A 13133-nucleotide genomic window follows, 5' to 3' on the forward strand; every position below is an offset into this window, starting at 1 on the left:
GTTTTGTTCAGGAGAAAATTTAGTTCAAGTCAACAAAAGGTTCAATGTTAGATGGCAGTTTGAGCATTCTAAAGACAAGCATATTATTATTAATCAATACCTTTAATGAGTAATTTCTCCATAAAATATAAACTGAAGGAAACTTGGAATTTGCTTGATGTCTTTCAGCAGACAGTGTCTTGTTTTATGTAGGTTACAGTCTTGTTGTCCCTGTGCTTGTGAAACAGTAGGAGAACGTTTACTCATGTAAAATCTTATGTCATGCTTTGCCAAACCAGTTTCCGTGTGGATTCTTCCATGAGTTTGGCATCTTCAAGTCCACCGATGAATAAGTTGAAAAACAATGTTTACCAAACTCAGACGTTTATTGACCTCTTTAAGATGAAATGCATATACTGTTACAGAAGCATTGATAGTGATACTGGCAACCAATACCCACCACCAATGTGAATCATTATTCAATTAACAACAACAACAAAAAAAAAAAATTTTTTTTTTTAAAAAATACAGTTTTCTTGTTATCTTTGGTCAAAATGTAATAGCCTGCAGGACAACTACTCTATTATCACACTGCAAAGAGCTGCTGGAACAGTTTTGTACATGTATGTTTGTGATGACGCACATCTGTGTGAAATGCTATTTCTTAAAAGCAGAGATTTTTAAAAAAAAATAAAATTATTGGATTAGTGTGAAACAGTTATAAAATATTAGTCTACAGCTAGGACAGCTATTAATCTTTGAAGATCAGGACTACCATGATCATGAATGTAAGAACGTGGTAAGTGGCACTTACTTATGTAATAAAAGTCTTGATTTGCCACATTAGTTATCTGTACTTCAAACCTTTGGTTGAAACTATGACATCATTCATGTCTGGTGGCCAGCTCTGCCTGAACCAAAGAGATCTGCGTGGCTCATCACACATCACATGACATGAACACAACACAAAGACAACCTGAAGGCATCGTTGGTGACATCTTTGCAGTTGACTCTACAGGAGTTCTCTACAGTGCATCCACACTTTTCCCACATTTACAGTTCCCAAACTATAAAATACTCTAATACAAACAGACCAGCATCCTCTACCTGTCAGTATAAACTATGACATCCCTGCAAAGTAAAACAAGCACCCAGGTGATCGATTGTACTTTCAGAAGAGTATTGATTTGACTTCTCCCCTAATAATTCCCCATATTATGAGTGGCAAGATACCACAAATGTGTAAGATACTGTAAATGAACACAATTATGTTACTCATTCCAGAGTAAGTAAGCTGATTACTTCCTTGTAGGCTGCTCTCACTACTGAATGACTCTTTAATCAGTTAATAAATCTGTCCTATTGATTATCAATATACATACAGTATAAACCAGTCTTTGCTATACATGATTATGGTTTGTTCAAAGTTAACCATTTTCATACTAACTGTGGTTAACCACTTAGTGACCATGCATCACTTCAAAACTCTTCAACAGTAAACAATGCTCCTGTTGTCTGTGTATAAATGTGTTGTTTTATGTGGAATGTGATGTTATCTTTTTCACTGTTGCCCACCACCACACTATACATCCATAAAGAGGCCTTAAGATCACTTCTTAATCCTTATACTAGCATCTTTGCTTGAACAAAGTTTAACCCCAGAAAATAACATTCATGATACTCACTTTAAAGTAACACAAACAAAAAAACAAACAAAAAAACTAAGGTTCCTGAGAAATGGGACACATATTTGTTGTCACAATCAAGTGTAATAACATATAATTAGTAATGTTTTAAAACCTTTACATGGACTACAGCAGTGTCTCGACACTTAATAATAATCAGTAGAAAGACAGTCCATGGTGTGTTTAGCTTAGCACAAAGACTGAATGCAGGGTAAAGACCTAGCCAGGAGGAAAAATGTTCCTTCCAACAAATCCAAAGTGTCTTGTTTATATGTTGTATGTTGTTAGCCACCTTGATAACCAGCAGTACACCAGAGAAGTACCTGGGTTTTGTTCGGAAGAGGGAAAGTGCGTAAAGCTGGCTAAGAGGACAAGACGTCCTGCTTGTCTGCTTGTCAGATCACCATGTTTTGTGTTCTATGATGATACAACGTGCACTTCTGACTGCTTCTGCCATGCTCTGTCCCCAGCTCCCAGTCACCGAGCTAAGCTAGGTAGGCTAAACACGTTTTGAATGCAACAGAAACACTTTAAACTGATATTCTTCTCTGACTCCCAGTAAGAATTTACCAAAATGTAAATATTCCCAAGTATTCCTTTAAGCAGAAGAATTCAGGTCAAAGACAGACATTACATGACATTGTATAACAGATTACATGTGTAGACAAGAGTATACTAAGACGCAATACATAAACAGAACCAAAACTCCCGGATATGACAGTGTTTTTACATGTGACGGCAGTCAAATGAAACTGTCTTCACTCCCCATCACCATACAGCGCTTACTAAAACTTGCAATGTCCTCAACTCCTTAAAAGATCTGACATGTAAATTCTATGGCTTGAACTTCCCAGTGGGGAGGGAAAATATCCCGTTTTTGTGAGAGATTAATCCTTATCGATTGACCAGTCCTTGACAAACAATTATTAAAAAGTCAGAATCACAGATGTTTTGGAACGTATATACAGCAGTGAACTACAAACTGTGGCATCGCTGTCTTAATATTACAACATACTGTATGCAAGTTGAAAATGCTTATGCTTTAGGTGACTTTCTCTCCCCGCTGGAAAGTTCTGCTAGAGGACCAGGCTTTTAAATCACTACTGGACCTGAACACTGGCATGGAAAAGCCAACAGTTTCCATTTACATGAGGGTCTCCACAGACACAGTAACTGAGGACAACTTGTTACTCCAATGTAACAAACAATGGAAGTTTCACAGAAACCAACTAATGGGCACCTGATGTTTCTGTGCAGGTTACAATAAATACCTGATTGCAAGTCAGGCATTTTTACCACACACAAAACCTCAGATGCTTTACATAACAGGCCTGAACTCATACTTGGAGAAAAAACACAATTAGTGTGATTCTTTTCTCTCTGTGACAAATTCAAGCCTGAACCAACTCAGAACATTACTGTCGGGTCTCCAAACAGCCCTGCCGGGCAGGTGCAGATGCACTGGGTGATCAGCCCATTGTAGGTTGCATACACCGACTCCCCTGAGAAAGAGAGGGAAAAATCTATTAGTCTGTAAAGTACACTGAGTGTTTCTGCAAGTGTCTGTAGATGCCGAAACATATGCAATACATATTACTCTAGAAAAAAGCTAATATTGGAGTAATAATTACTGGAACAGCAAGCCCAAGATTCTTTCAAGTAAGCGCAATAGAAGCTTGTTAATCCCAACCTTAAACAAAGGATTGTAAGGGATAAACAGAACTTTTCGGATATCCTTTCTACTAGTGGTGCAGAAATTAAGTTTGGCCTGGTGGAGGTGCCAGAGGAAAGACCATGCTGTTACTAAAATCAAAGGGGTTTATCTTCTGTACCTGTGCCTTTTGAGAATATCAGACTCTGCTTGTCAGGATGCGTCCCATGTTGTCAAACATGGCTTGACATTCAGCTGATGCTGTCCTTTGTCAGACTCACACTTCAGCTCACTTTTGCATTAGCATGCTAACACTACCACTAGCTATTATCATCAAGTATAGTTGAGACTGACATGAATTCAATCATTTCAGAAGTATGTAGTCATGAGATGTTGTAGTGGACAAACGTAACTGTTGACTTGCAGTCACTAGTTGTCATCCTCTCAGCGTACCCGACTGTTGTCACGTATTGACACTACAGTGTGATAATTTATGATGTGACCTTTCTGATTTGTCTTTTCACGCTTGAACCAAGTGTTCCACTGTAAGAGAACACTCCCTAAAGGCCTGCTGCTAGCTTGGTGTTGACAGCAAGTACATCTAAAAATAGACAAGCTGAGGGAAATGGCTCTGCTCTTCAACCAGCCTTTGGGTCTACTCATCCTCGTTATGCAGAACTTGATGACCACTGCTGGCCCAAATGGCTCTATGTGTCACTTCAAAAGCATACCAGCATAATTTACAGTTCTCTACAATAGCATACTCAATACAACATACCAACCACAAGGGAACAGGAAGGAGTTACACCTATAATTTTACAAGGTTCACAACTGACAATATTTGTTCATGCCCTTCATGACATGATGGTCCGCCACAAAGCTGAACTACAAACACGGGACAACTGTACTTAATGTCTTCAGCACACTCTGAATGCGTCCTGGCTACACCTGTCCGTTGGGTGTGACTTGGCCGCTGCTGCGGAGTCTGCTCGTCTGAGTTACAGGAAGTTTTATTATAGTGGCTGGTTAGTGGTTACTGTTTCTGTAAAAAGTGAGCAGCTTTCCCAGAGCGTGGTCACATCTTATTCAACATCATTTCCTCCAAATGGCACTTCAAATATAGCTCTAATCAGAATCAGAATTCTTTTATGTTGTAACATGACCTAATGTTCTTGGATAGTATTTGCTTTCCAGTCTTTACAGCCACGAATAATGATCTGACATTTCTGATTTGATGTTTTTTTTGCATGTGAAAATGAAAAACTATCATTATTATTATTATACTGCTTCCTACCATAGCATGAAGGTAGCTGCCCATCTGCAGCAGGCACTCCAGGGTCTCCATCATCTGCTCTTGGCGGAGCGTGTGGAGTCTGGTGTGATCGAGGGACTTGCTGCTTTCCAGCTCGCGTACTGTGGCTTTCAGAGCCACCGAAGCACACTGCAGGACACTCATTCCTGAGAGCACACACAAATATTTGGAATATGGGACTTCTGGGGAGACTTCATTCACTGCAGCCTCTTGCTAACTGTTTAACATCCAACTATACCTACACCGAACTGTCAAATGGTGACTGACAAAGATGAAACCTTTCTGGTGAACAACCAAACTTACTACACAGGTAGTAAGTTACACAGATTACTAAATATGTGATACTATTGTTGATAATATTCTGATCATTTTGTTGTTCATACCATTTTTTTGCAAACATAAATAATTGTCAATAGATGTGACAACAGAATGGTTGTGATGCTTTTCTTAAATAGTTATTTGGTCATTTTTTATGCTGAGGAAGGGCTCCTTTTCTTCTTTTTGTTACTCAAATTGAGCTTTTGGTAGCATGGACCTTAAAGTTTGGACTATATTTTGTTAGAACAGCTGATTCAGCTAATATTTTTAAATTTCAGCCGAGGTCTCATCTTTGTAGCTTGCCCCTTTTTCTGCAATTTATTCTATTGTGATTACTGCACCTATTTTTTTATTCAGCTTACATTGTTGCCTTTTAGCCTGCTTGTTTTTTTAAATGTGTTTCTATTTTTATTATTTTACACTGTATATAACATAATATGCGACCACTCAACAGCATCCCTTCTACTCTAAATGTGATGCACTTTATAAAGCTCCAGTCTGGAAAAGAATTTATTATCATTGCCATTTCGTAGCCTCAAGAATTTGAGAGATTACAGTTCTTACCAGAGTTATCAGTGGCTTCAACATCAACATACACACCATCCATCATTGTGTGTTTTAGAACCTAAAAGAAAACATGCACACATGTTAAACATATAAGTTCATAAGATGCAAAAGAGCACCATAGAGCAACATCAGTTCCTCTCATCTGCTTTAAATACACTGTACTCAAAAACACAAAGTTAGTTTGGAAACGGAGTAAAGACCCGCCCCTGCAGAGAAAAAATCTATTCTTGTCAGAGATGTGCAGAATGGCAATAAAGCAGTTCAAATTTGAACATACTACAAGGCAGCACAGATATAGTCCATGTTTCTGGCCATACTCAGGATACAGGCTACCACAGCTGCTGTGGTCCTGGGACTCTTGCAAGCTAGAGGGAACAGACTGGAGGACAATGACAGTCTTGAGAGACATCAGTCATGTAGATTACTGAGACTTTTCATTGGGAACTGTACTAACTGTGCCCTATGTGTCCCTACAACATCACCTATCCTACACTGCTGATGATCTGAACAACATCAACAAAGTTGCATGCTGTTTGATGTAAACAAGAGAACACATGTTCATGTGTTTGGTGGAGGTTGCACAAGACTTAAATATGTTACACTTGATTTGGCATGTAGAAAAACGCTTTGGTAATGTGTGGAATTCCAGGCATACACTTAAAGTGGACTCTTCAGTTGAGTTAGAGTGGCTCAGCAATGCATGATCAATGCATGCTCTACACCAGTGCTGGAACTATCAGCATGGTTATGGTTATCCCATAAAAATCAACAAATTAATTCACTGACTAACTGTTGCAGCTCTAGTATAAACACTGCAGGTTCCAACATAACTGGTGCAAGAAGGTGAGAGGCAGATGTGTGAACAGCGTTGACACCATAATGTGCATGGGTTGTTTGCCCTTGACAATGTGCTCTCCACAGAAAGAAGAAAAACATTTCAGTCTTGTCAAACAACATCTGCTGCATGCATTTAAGCTGTGCTATGAAAGTGAACAGTTGGAAGAAAATATTTACTTTGAAGCACAATGATGGGTTACCCAAGTTGCAACCTGAAATAACTGATCTGTTTCTGCACAGTATGACATCAATACACACACCCTTTAACATCTAATGGTGTGTTCTATGATATACTGCACCCCCGTGTTCTCTGCAGCACACAAGTCATGACTCATCCATCATACAGACCAAATCAAGAAAAAAGTTAAGCCATCACGCTGGTTAAATATAACATGAACACATTAAGATTAGAGCACACTGAATAACCAAAGGATGACTCTAAATGTACCTTAAAAAACTGGCTGTGTTGGTCTTTGTCATAGCTTTTCATCTAAGCCGTCTAAAGACCTTATAAACTCAAACACAGAGGAACTTTCCTGAATAACCTGTTAGGTTGGATCAGAGGAAACCTTATTTGAAGCAACCAAGAACTTGTGACAAATGGGGTCATGCTACTTGTAATGTGATATGGGAGTAGTGGAAAGACATTTCTGCAATGAGGATAAAAGTGAACAGGAAACCTCACACTCATTCTCTTGATCAATTAACGTATCATCTCTTCAAATATGTCATCTGATAGTGAAGACATCCTCTAAGGTTTGAAGTGTCACATGTATTGACAAAGAACAGAGACCCCATCCAAACACATTCAGAGAAGAGTGAAAAACAAGGCTCTAACCTCCAGGACTCTGATGTAGCCTTTCTCAGCACTGAGGTGGAGGCAGGACTTTGCTAAGTTGTTTGTCTCATTAACGTTGGCCCCCAGATGAATCAGATCTGCTACCATCAGGTGGTGGTTGTGCTGTGCTGCATAGAGGAGGGCAGTCTGTGAACAGAGGGGCATTAACATAAACTATGGATGCTCCAATGGTGACACAACATGCAGACTTACAAAACATGTTAAAGACATCAATCTGTTACAGATGAAGTTGAGTATGCAATATGAACCAACCAATGTGAACAAACCATCTTTAGCAGAGATTTAAGTTATTTTGCAGTGCGGAGTGGACAGGGAGCGTACTTCGTTTTTATGAAATCTACATTGTGATAGCTTTCTCTCTGGTCATAATGTCTGAGTTAATAATAATGTATAATGATAATCATTCCTGAGGTAGATATGAAAATAATTCAACCGATTCTATAAATTCAGAATTTACTTCAACCAAACCAGAGGTTGTGATTGCTGGAACAATGGAAAGATGAAACAAGAGGTTTTGGTGAGTTTCATTTTGCATTGATCAAGTCTGGTGGGTTTGGCAACAGCAATATAACAGCTGTTTCTGATCTTAGTCTTTACCAGAAAGGTTTATCTCTGCAGGGATCATTTCAGAATGTTGTCAGACACCTAGAATAACAATCTGAGCCTGTCAGTGGCAAAAACAAATACTTTTAGTGGATGTGCATTGATGGTGCACAAATGCCCAGAGGGACTAGATTGCAGCCCGTTTCACAGCTGCCAGGTGCAGTGCTCTCATTCAATACTGAAAAAACTTGAAAAATGTTTGTCTCTATCAATCACTTGGACACAAAAACACAGGAAAGTAGGGTCCATAGTCAATAACTGACCGGAATTCCTGACGTTTGTCCAGGTCTTATGGGCATAATGCACAAAAATAGACATTGGAGTGGTTTGGGACCAATGTGTTTTCTTTTGCTCCATTTTCAGGAATTAATGGACGCTGTTGAGATCAGTTGCCACGGTTGCCTCCGCGTCATATTCTCCAAATAGGTTAAAAGAAATGCTGAAGTCACTCATTGTTGTAATTAGATGTATATATACACAAACTAGAAATGTAACTTTCAAATGCCTTTGTACTGTACCATTCCATCAGAGTCTTTGAGGTCCAGGCTGTTGAGTGCAGCCATCCTTTTGGCGATGGCGTAGCCCAGTGCCCTCTTCCCGACACAGGCCACCTTATGGAGAGCCCTGGAAGGACGAGCACAATTCCACAATGTTTAGACAAAAAATTACCTCACATTAAGGGAACTTAGTGACACAAAGAGGCCGCCTACAATCTTGTAAGAGAAGAACAGGTCTGAGTCTGTGTTTTACACCGCGTAGTTAGTTGAGGGTTACATAAAGCAAGCGCGGAAACTAGGACTTCGTTGCAGGATGCCTGCAGGCCTGAGCGACCTCAACCAGCTGAACCACAACAGGCCTTTGTTTCACAGACATTTTGACTTGTCATTGTAGGAAAAGCATGGGTGCTCCCAACAACATTAACAGTGTGTCCCAGTAAGCCATGACAGTGACAGTGCACCAGATCACAATGAAAGGAGCCTGAACCCAATACAGCTAAATAGAATTCAGCCATCATTTATGTCCATCATTAATTAGTATCATTAAAGAGACAACATGATCAGACTAGTTGAGGCCTTCTTTCGGAACCGTTCATGTCTTTAAACCACAGACCTGAGACATCAAACACAGATATTCTATTCATTATAAGGAGGACAGAGATTTAAAGGGAAAGTAGAAGAGCACAAATCTGAGTTATTATGTAAAGAATTAGATGCTGTAGCAAAAACAGACAACACCACTAAGCAAAGCCAAAGAGAAGCATGTTGACTCTACACTGCTGATCTCGCCTGTTAGCACAGTTTGTTCAAGCGCTCTGGGTTTTGGGGATGTTTTCATTTTTTTCTTCTTTCTCTCTTCATTTTTCAACATCACACTTTTTACTACACATCTGAAGTCCTGGAGTCATAATGTGATTAAAAATAAACTGTTAAATACTGTTAAAAATAAAAAAGAGCCATTTATTGATGCAGCAGAATCGGAGATGTGGCCTTTTGTTATTACACACATTCTTCTTCCTTGACAAAACCTGGTGCCTACATTAGCCACAATGCAACTGAACCGCTGACAGACTGCTGTCAGTCTACAGAGGTTTGATGTGTAAAATCGATGGAGTTCTCCTTCAGTAGGTGGATGTACTGCAACATTTCCACACACAGCCAAGACATTCTTGCATCAAACTCACGTCCTGCCGTGTCCATCGCTGGCCAGCAGTACAGCATCAGAGATGTCCCTCAGCTGGCTCTCCTCTTTCTGCAGCTGTGTCCAGAAGTAAGCAGATCTGTTCAGGTCCCAGTCATAGTTCTGAGGAGACTCCTCCCCTCCTCCACCATCTCCTCCAATGTTGGAGAGCTGGACGCTGTTGTGCATGAAGCCAGGAGGGGACAGAGCCTGGTGGTACTCTGGGATGCCTGGTGAATAGGTCATGTAGGACTGGGGGCTGGGGATCATTTCATCAGACTCGTCACTGTTGTACCCTGCACCTTAGTGAGAAGATATAGCATGTGAGGGATGGTCGCAGCATTTATCAAGGTTATACTTTAAGCAGTAACTTATAAAGTGGATCTGGTCCCCATGAATTACCAGTTGGAGACTGCTCAGGAGACACTGGAGGGTCAGGGGAGGACAAAGACTGGGGAGGGGAGCGGTAGTTGTTGCCAGTCCTGAGATCCTCCTCCAGCACCTCAATGATGATTGCCAGCTCCTCGAGGCTTTTGGTGGGGCGTTTTCTCTGGAAGCCAAAGACAGGTATGTGGAATTACTAGAACAGCTTCTCAGAACTGACATGTGATTTACAACGTTACATATACATAGAGCTTGAGGAACCTTCTGGGGTCTGTGTTTTTCAACACGCACCTTGGCAGTTTGGCGTCCTGTGCGAGTTTTGACTCGTTTCTTGTCTCCTGTGGAAGCAAACGTTAAGTTTAAATCTCAGAGTACTATACAGCATGTTTGCCAGAGCCAGAGATCAGTTGATGTAGTGCAGGCTGGTGTCCTGTAGGCTTTTGTTCTTTCCTGGTAGTTCATGAGTCCCAAAACCTTTGCATCTATCTAGAATATAGCTCATTAACTTTTAAAGGAGGAACAAAATCTACATGGCACCACACCGAAATAACTAACTTTTATGCATCTGGGTTTTACTGACCTGTGACGGCTTCGCCGTAGATCTCCTGTGTTTCCACATTTGTGTTGAGATGTGAAAAGAAAAAACAACAAGGGCTGCATCAGTGTGTTGTCTCTGTATGCGTCAGATTTTTCTGACATGAACATAAAAGTGTATAAAAAAGTATACATTTGATGTCAATAAAAGACAAAAGTCATCTAAGAGTCAGTAGTTTGATTAACCTCGGGAGTTTTTACACCTACAGCTCGGCCTATTGAGGCAGGTAAAAACAATGTATTTCAGACTCTGCTTACACAAAATAAATGCACTGAAAAGCCACGTCTTAATTCTCTTTCTAGCGAATCTGGAATCAAATATGACAAAACAATCAACAATCTAAAGTTTTGTCAGAATAAGGATAAAGAGGTTGACATTTGATATCCAGTCATACTTGGAAAGCCAAACAAAGTAAAGTGTAAATGTGATGAACAATTTTTAATATTTCTTCAGAAATCATTGTTGGACATTTAAATCTGGCTGTCTATGCTCCTATCAAGACTTTACTTTTTTTTTTTTAAATCACGTCTTCGCTGTAGCGCCAACATCAGGAAAATTATTCCCACAATTCAGCGGAACATTCTGCCAAATTTGTTGGATTTTCATTCATGGACATAAACATTTTTGACAAATGAAATAAACAGAATATAATGAAGACAGAATGAAAATATATGATGAACAAACAAATCAAGATTGTGGAAACAAATCTGAAAAAAATCACGCTCATCTCCTCAGTAATGTTGAAATGATGTCTATTCAATTTGTGGTGAAATTTCTTGTTGAATAAAAAGTTTTGAATAACTTCAACACAACACAAGTCATCACCTACATGTCCTCCGTGTACCCAATACAGTCCAGGACTGTATGAAAGATCGCTCAGGGAGACATTTTAGTTCAAAACTCAATGCACTCATGGCTGATTTTTGACAAATTTTCAAAGTGGCAGACTTTAGATTGTGGCCATGGAGACAGATGTCTTCATATTTGACAACATGTTGTTTGGGATTAAAAAAAGACAGACAAGATGGAGGAAGGGACTGACTGCCTGCAAAACCCACTGAGCTCTGCTAACGTTAAAGGGAATTGAATTGTATTCATATAATCTTTAACAAAACCAAACAGTTAATCATTACTGAGGTCACTGAGCCAAGTCAACTTGGACAAAATAACACAAACCAAAAAAGCTACCTGAAAATCTTGAGGATCCCAGCCCTGGGCTAGGCGGATGTTTCTCAGAAGATCCCTGACTGGCATTTTGACGCGGACTCCGAGGTAGACCTTCTCACCATCATACATGGAACATCTTGCACCTAGTGGAGAAACAATGGAGGACGAACCTTTATGGCAGGACCTGACTACACAACACTTAACACAGAATCTTTAGTGTCTGTCACCAAAAAGGCGACCTGAACGTATTTCCATCCTGACAACTCATTTCTAAACATGTGGTGAAGCCAAGAGTTTTTCAGCTGTGTAATACAGTAACTGTGTATATCTACATCAGAAAAATACTTCAGCAGAATTTTGAGGTACTAACTTGTACATACAGTTATTTCAGAGGACAATGTATTAACATTTACTTTCCAGTTAATGATTTCACATACAAAACATGTACTCAGTTGGTTGTTTCTTGGGTAATATGCAGCTAACTAATACATGAGCCCTGACAGATATTCCAGTGTTCAGTGTTTGTTTTCAGCTGGTTTAAACAGGAGCTGATGCTGTAGTTCGTGCTGCTGTTTAAATAAACTGCGTCACACTGACAGACGAGTCTACACGCATTCATGTGGACAATTATAAAGTGTATTTGTATAATAAATATGTAGAATTTTAACTTGAAGTCTTGTGTGTTAAAACACCTGTTACAAAGAGTTGAATGGAGCATAGTTTTTCTCAAAGTCATATTCTTGTTTGTTTTTTTTCTCCAACGAACATCACTTTAAGACACTAGCTAGCTGTTAAAGTGTTTGCCGGCGTCAACTAAAATCGGAATTCATCCTCCATGAGACTCGTACATGTTACCCGAACGAAAGCTCGCAAACATTGGTCTAACAATCAAGTTGTGGCCAAAGCAAGTCGTCTTACCTTTTCTACCAGCGTCCACGTCCTGGTCAGCTTCACCGGGAACAGGTGTGTGTGGCTCGGTGTCGCCCGCGGTGTGTTCCTCAGGTGGAGGGGAGAGCCCAGCCCCGAGGACGGCTGTCCCATCATTTCTTTCTCCCGGGACCTTTCGTTTGTACCGTCCTCTCATCTTGTGCATCTACTGAAAAAGAAGACGGGGAATTAAACTATGGCCCAGTGGGCGTTCAGTCCTCCGATGTCAGCAGTTGAAAGTTAAATACCGACCCAGTTCCTGTGACTGGGCTGCTCAGCGGGTCACAGCACCTGTTTGTTCGCCGGGCTCCTGTGGCTTTGAGCGGCGCGTGCGGTGACGTGATACGGGCCGCTCACAGATGAGGACCACGCCTGCTGAAGACTTCCACGCTCGACGCCCACGCTGAAGCATGTGACAGAGAAGAGCACTCATTCTAATTCATGACGCTCTGAGCAATATTACACTTATCACTGCACAGACAAAACAGTGACAGGATGTAATGGTTCAAATGAAATCTATAGCTGCAGCATGAAAATGCCGTTTATGTGTTAATAAATAAGTATAATAATCA

General features: G+C 40.2%; 1 protein-coding gene across 4 annotated transcripts; it reads right to left on the minus strand.

The window, feature by feature from the left end:
• Positions 1 to 348: 348 nt before the first annotated feature.
• LOC143323526 (uncharacterized) lies at positions 349 to 12916 on the minus strand. Of its 4 annotated transcripts, none has more exons than XM_076735404.1 (12): positions 12814 to 12882; positions 12553 to 12727; positions 11656 to 11777; positions 10453 to 10477; positions 10164 to 10210; positions 9891 to 10038; positions 9493 to 9790; positions 8330 to 8435; positions 7188 to 7334; positions 5510 to 5570; positions 4610 to 4773; positions 349 to 3166 (listed from the first exon to the last, which is right to left on the minus strand). In XM_076735404.1, the coding sequence occupies exons 2-12, from the start codon at positions 12725 to 12727 to the stop codon at positions 3134 to 3136; spliced, it is 1326 nt and encodes a 441-aa protein (XP_076591519.1). In that variant the 5' UTR covers positions 12814 to 12882; the 3' UTR covers positions 349 to 3133. The 4 variants fall into 4 exon arrangements, with proteins under 4 accessions (XP_076591519.1, XP_076591518.1, XP_076591521.1 ...); XM_076735403.1 differs by having other exon boundaries at positions 12553 to 12730; positions 12814 to 12871; XM_076735406.1 differs by having other exon boundaries at positions 350 to 3166; positions 9493 to 9784; positions 12814 to 12916.
• Between the last annotated feature and the right edge of the window lie 217 nt (positions 12917 to 13133).

This window comes from Chaetodon auriga, chromosome 7 (assembly GCF_051107435.1).
Source record: "Chaetodon auriga isolate fChaAug3 chromosome 7, fChaAug3.hap1, whole genome shotgun sequence".
Lineage (NCBI taxonomy): Eukaryota > Metazoa > Chordata > Actinopteri > Chaetodontiformes > Chaetodontidae > Chaetodon > Chaetodon auriga.

Coding starts and splice junctions, on each gene's coding strand:
- LOC143323526 (XM_076735404.1), bottom strand. CDS start 12,727: ATGCACAAGATGAGAGGACGGTACAAACGAAAGGTCCCGGGAGAAAGA. Junction 9,791..9,890: donor TCCTGAGCAGTCTCCAACTG/GTAATTCATGGG, acceptor CTTCTCACTAAG/GTGCAGGGTACAACAGTGAC. Junction 8,436..9,492: donor AGCGATGGACACGGCAGGAC/GTGAGTTTGATG, acceptor TCGTCCTTCCAG/GGCTCTCCATAAGGTGGCCT.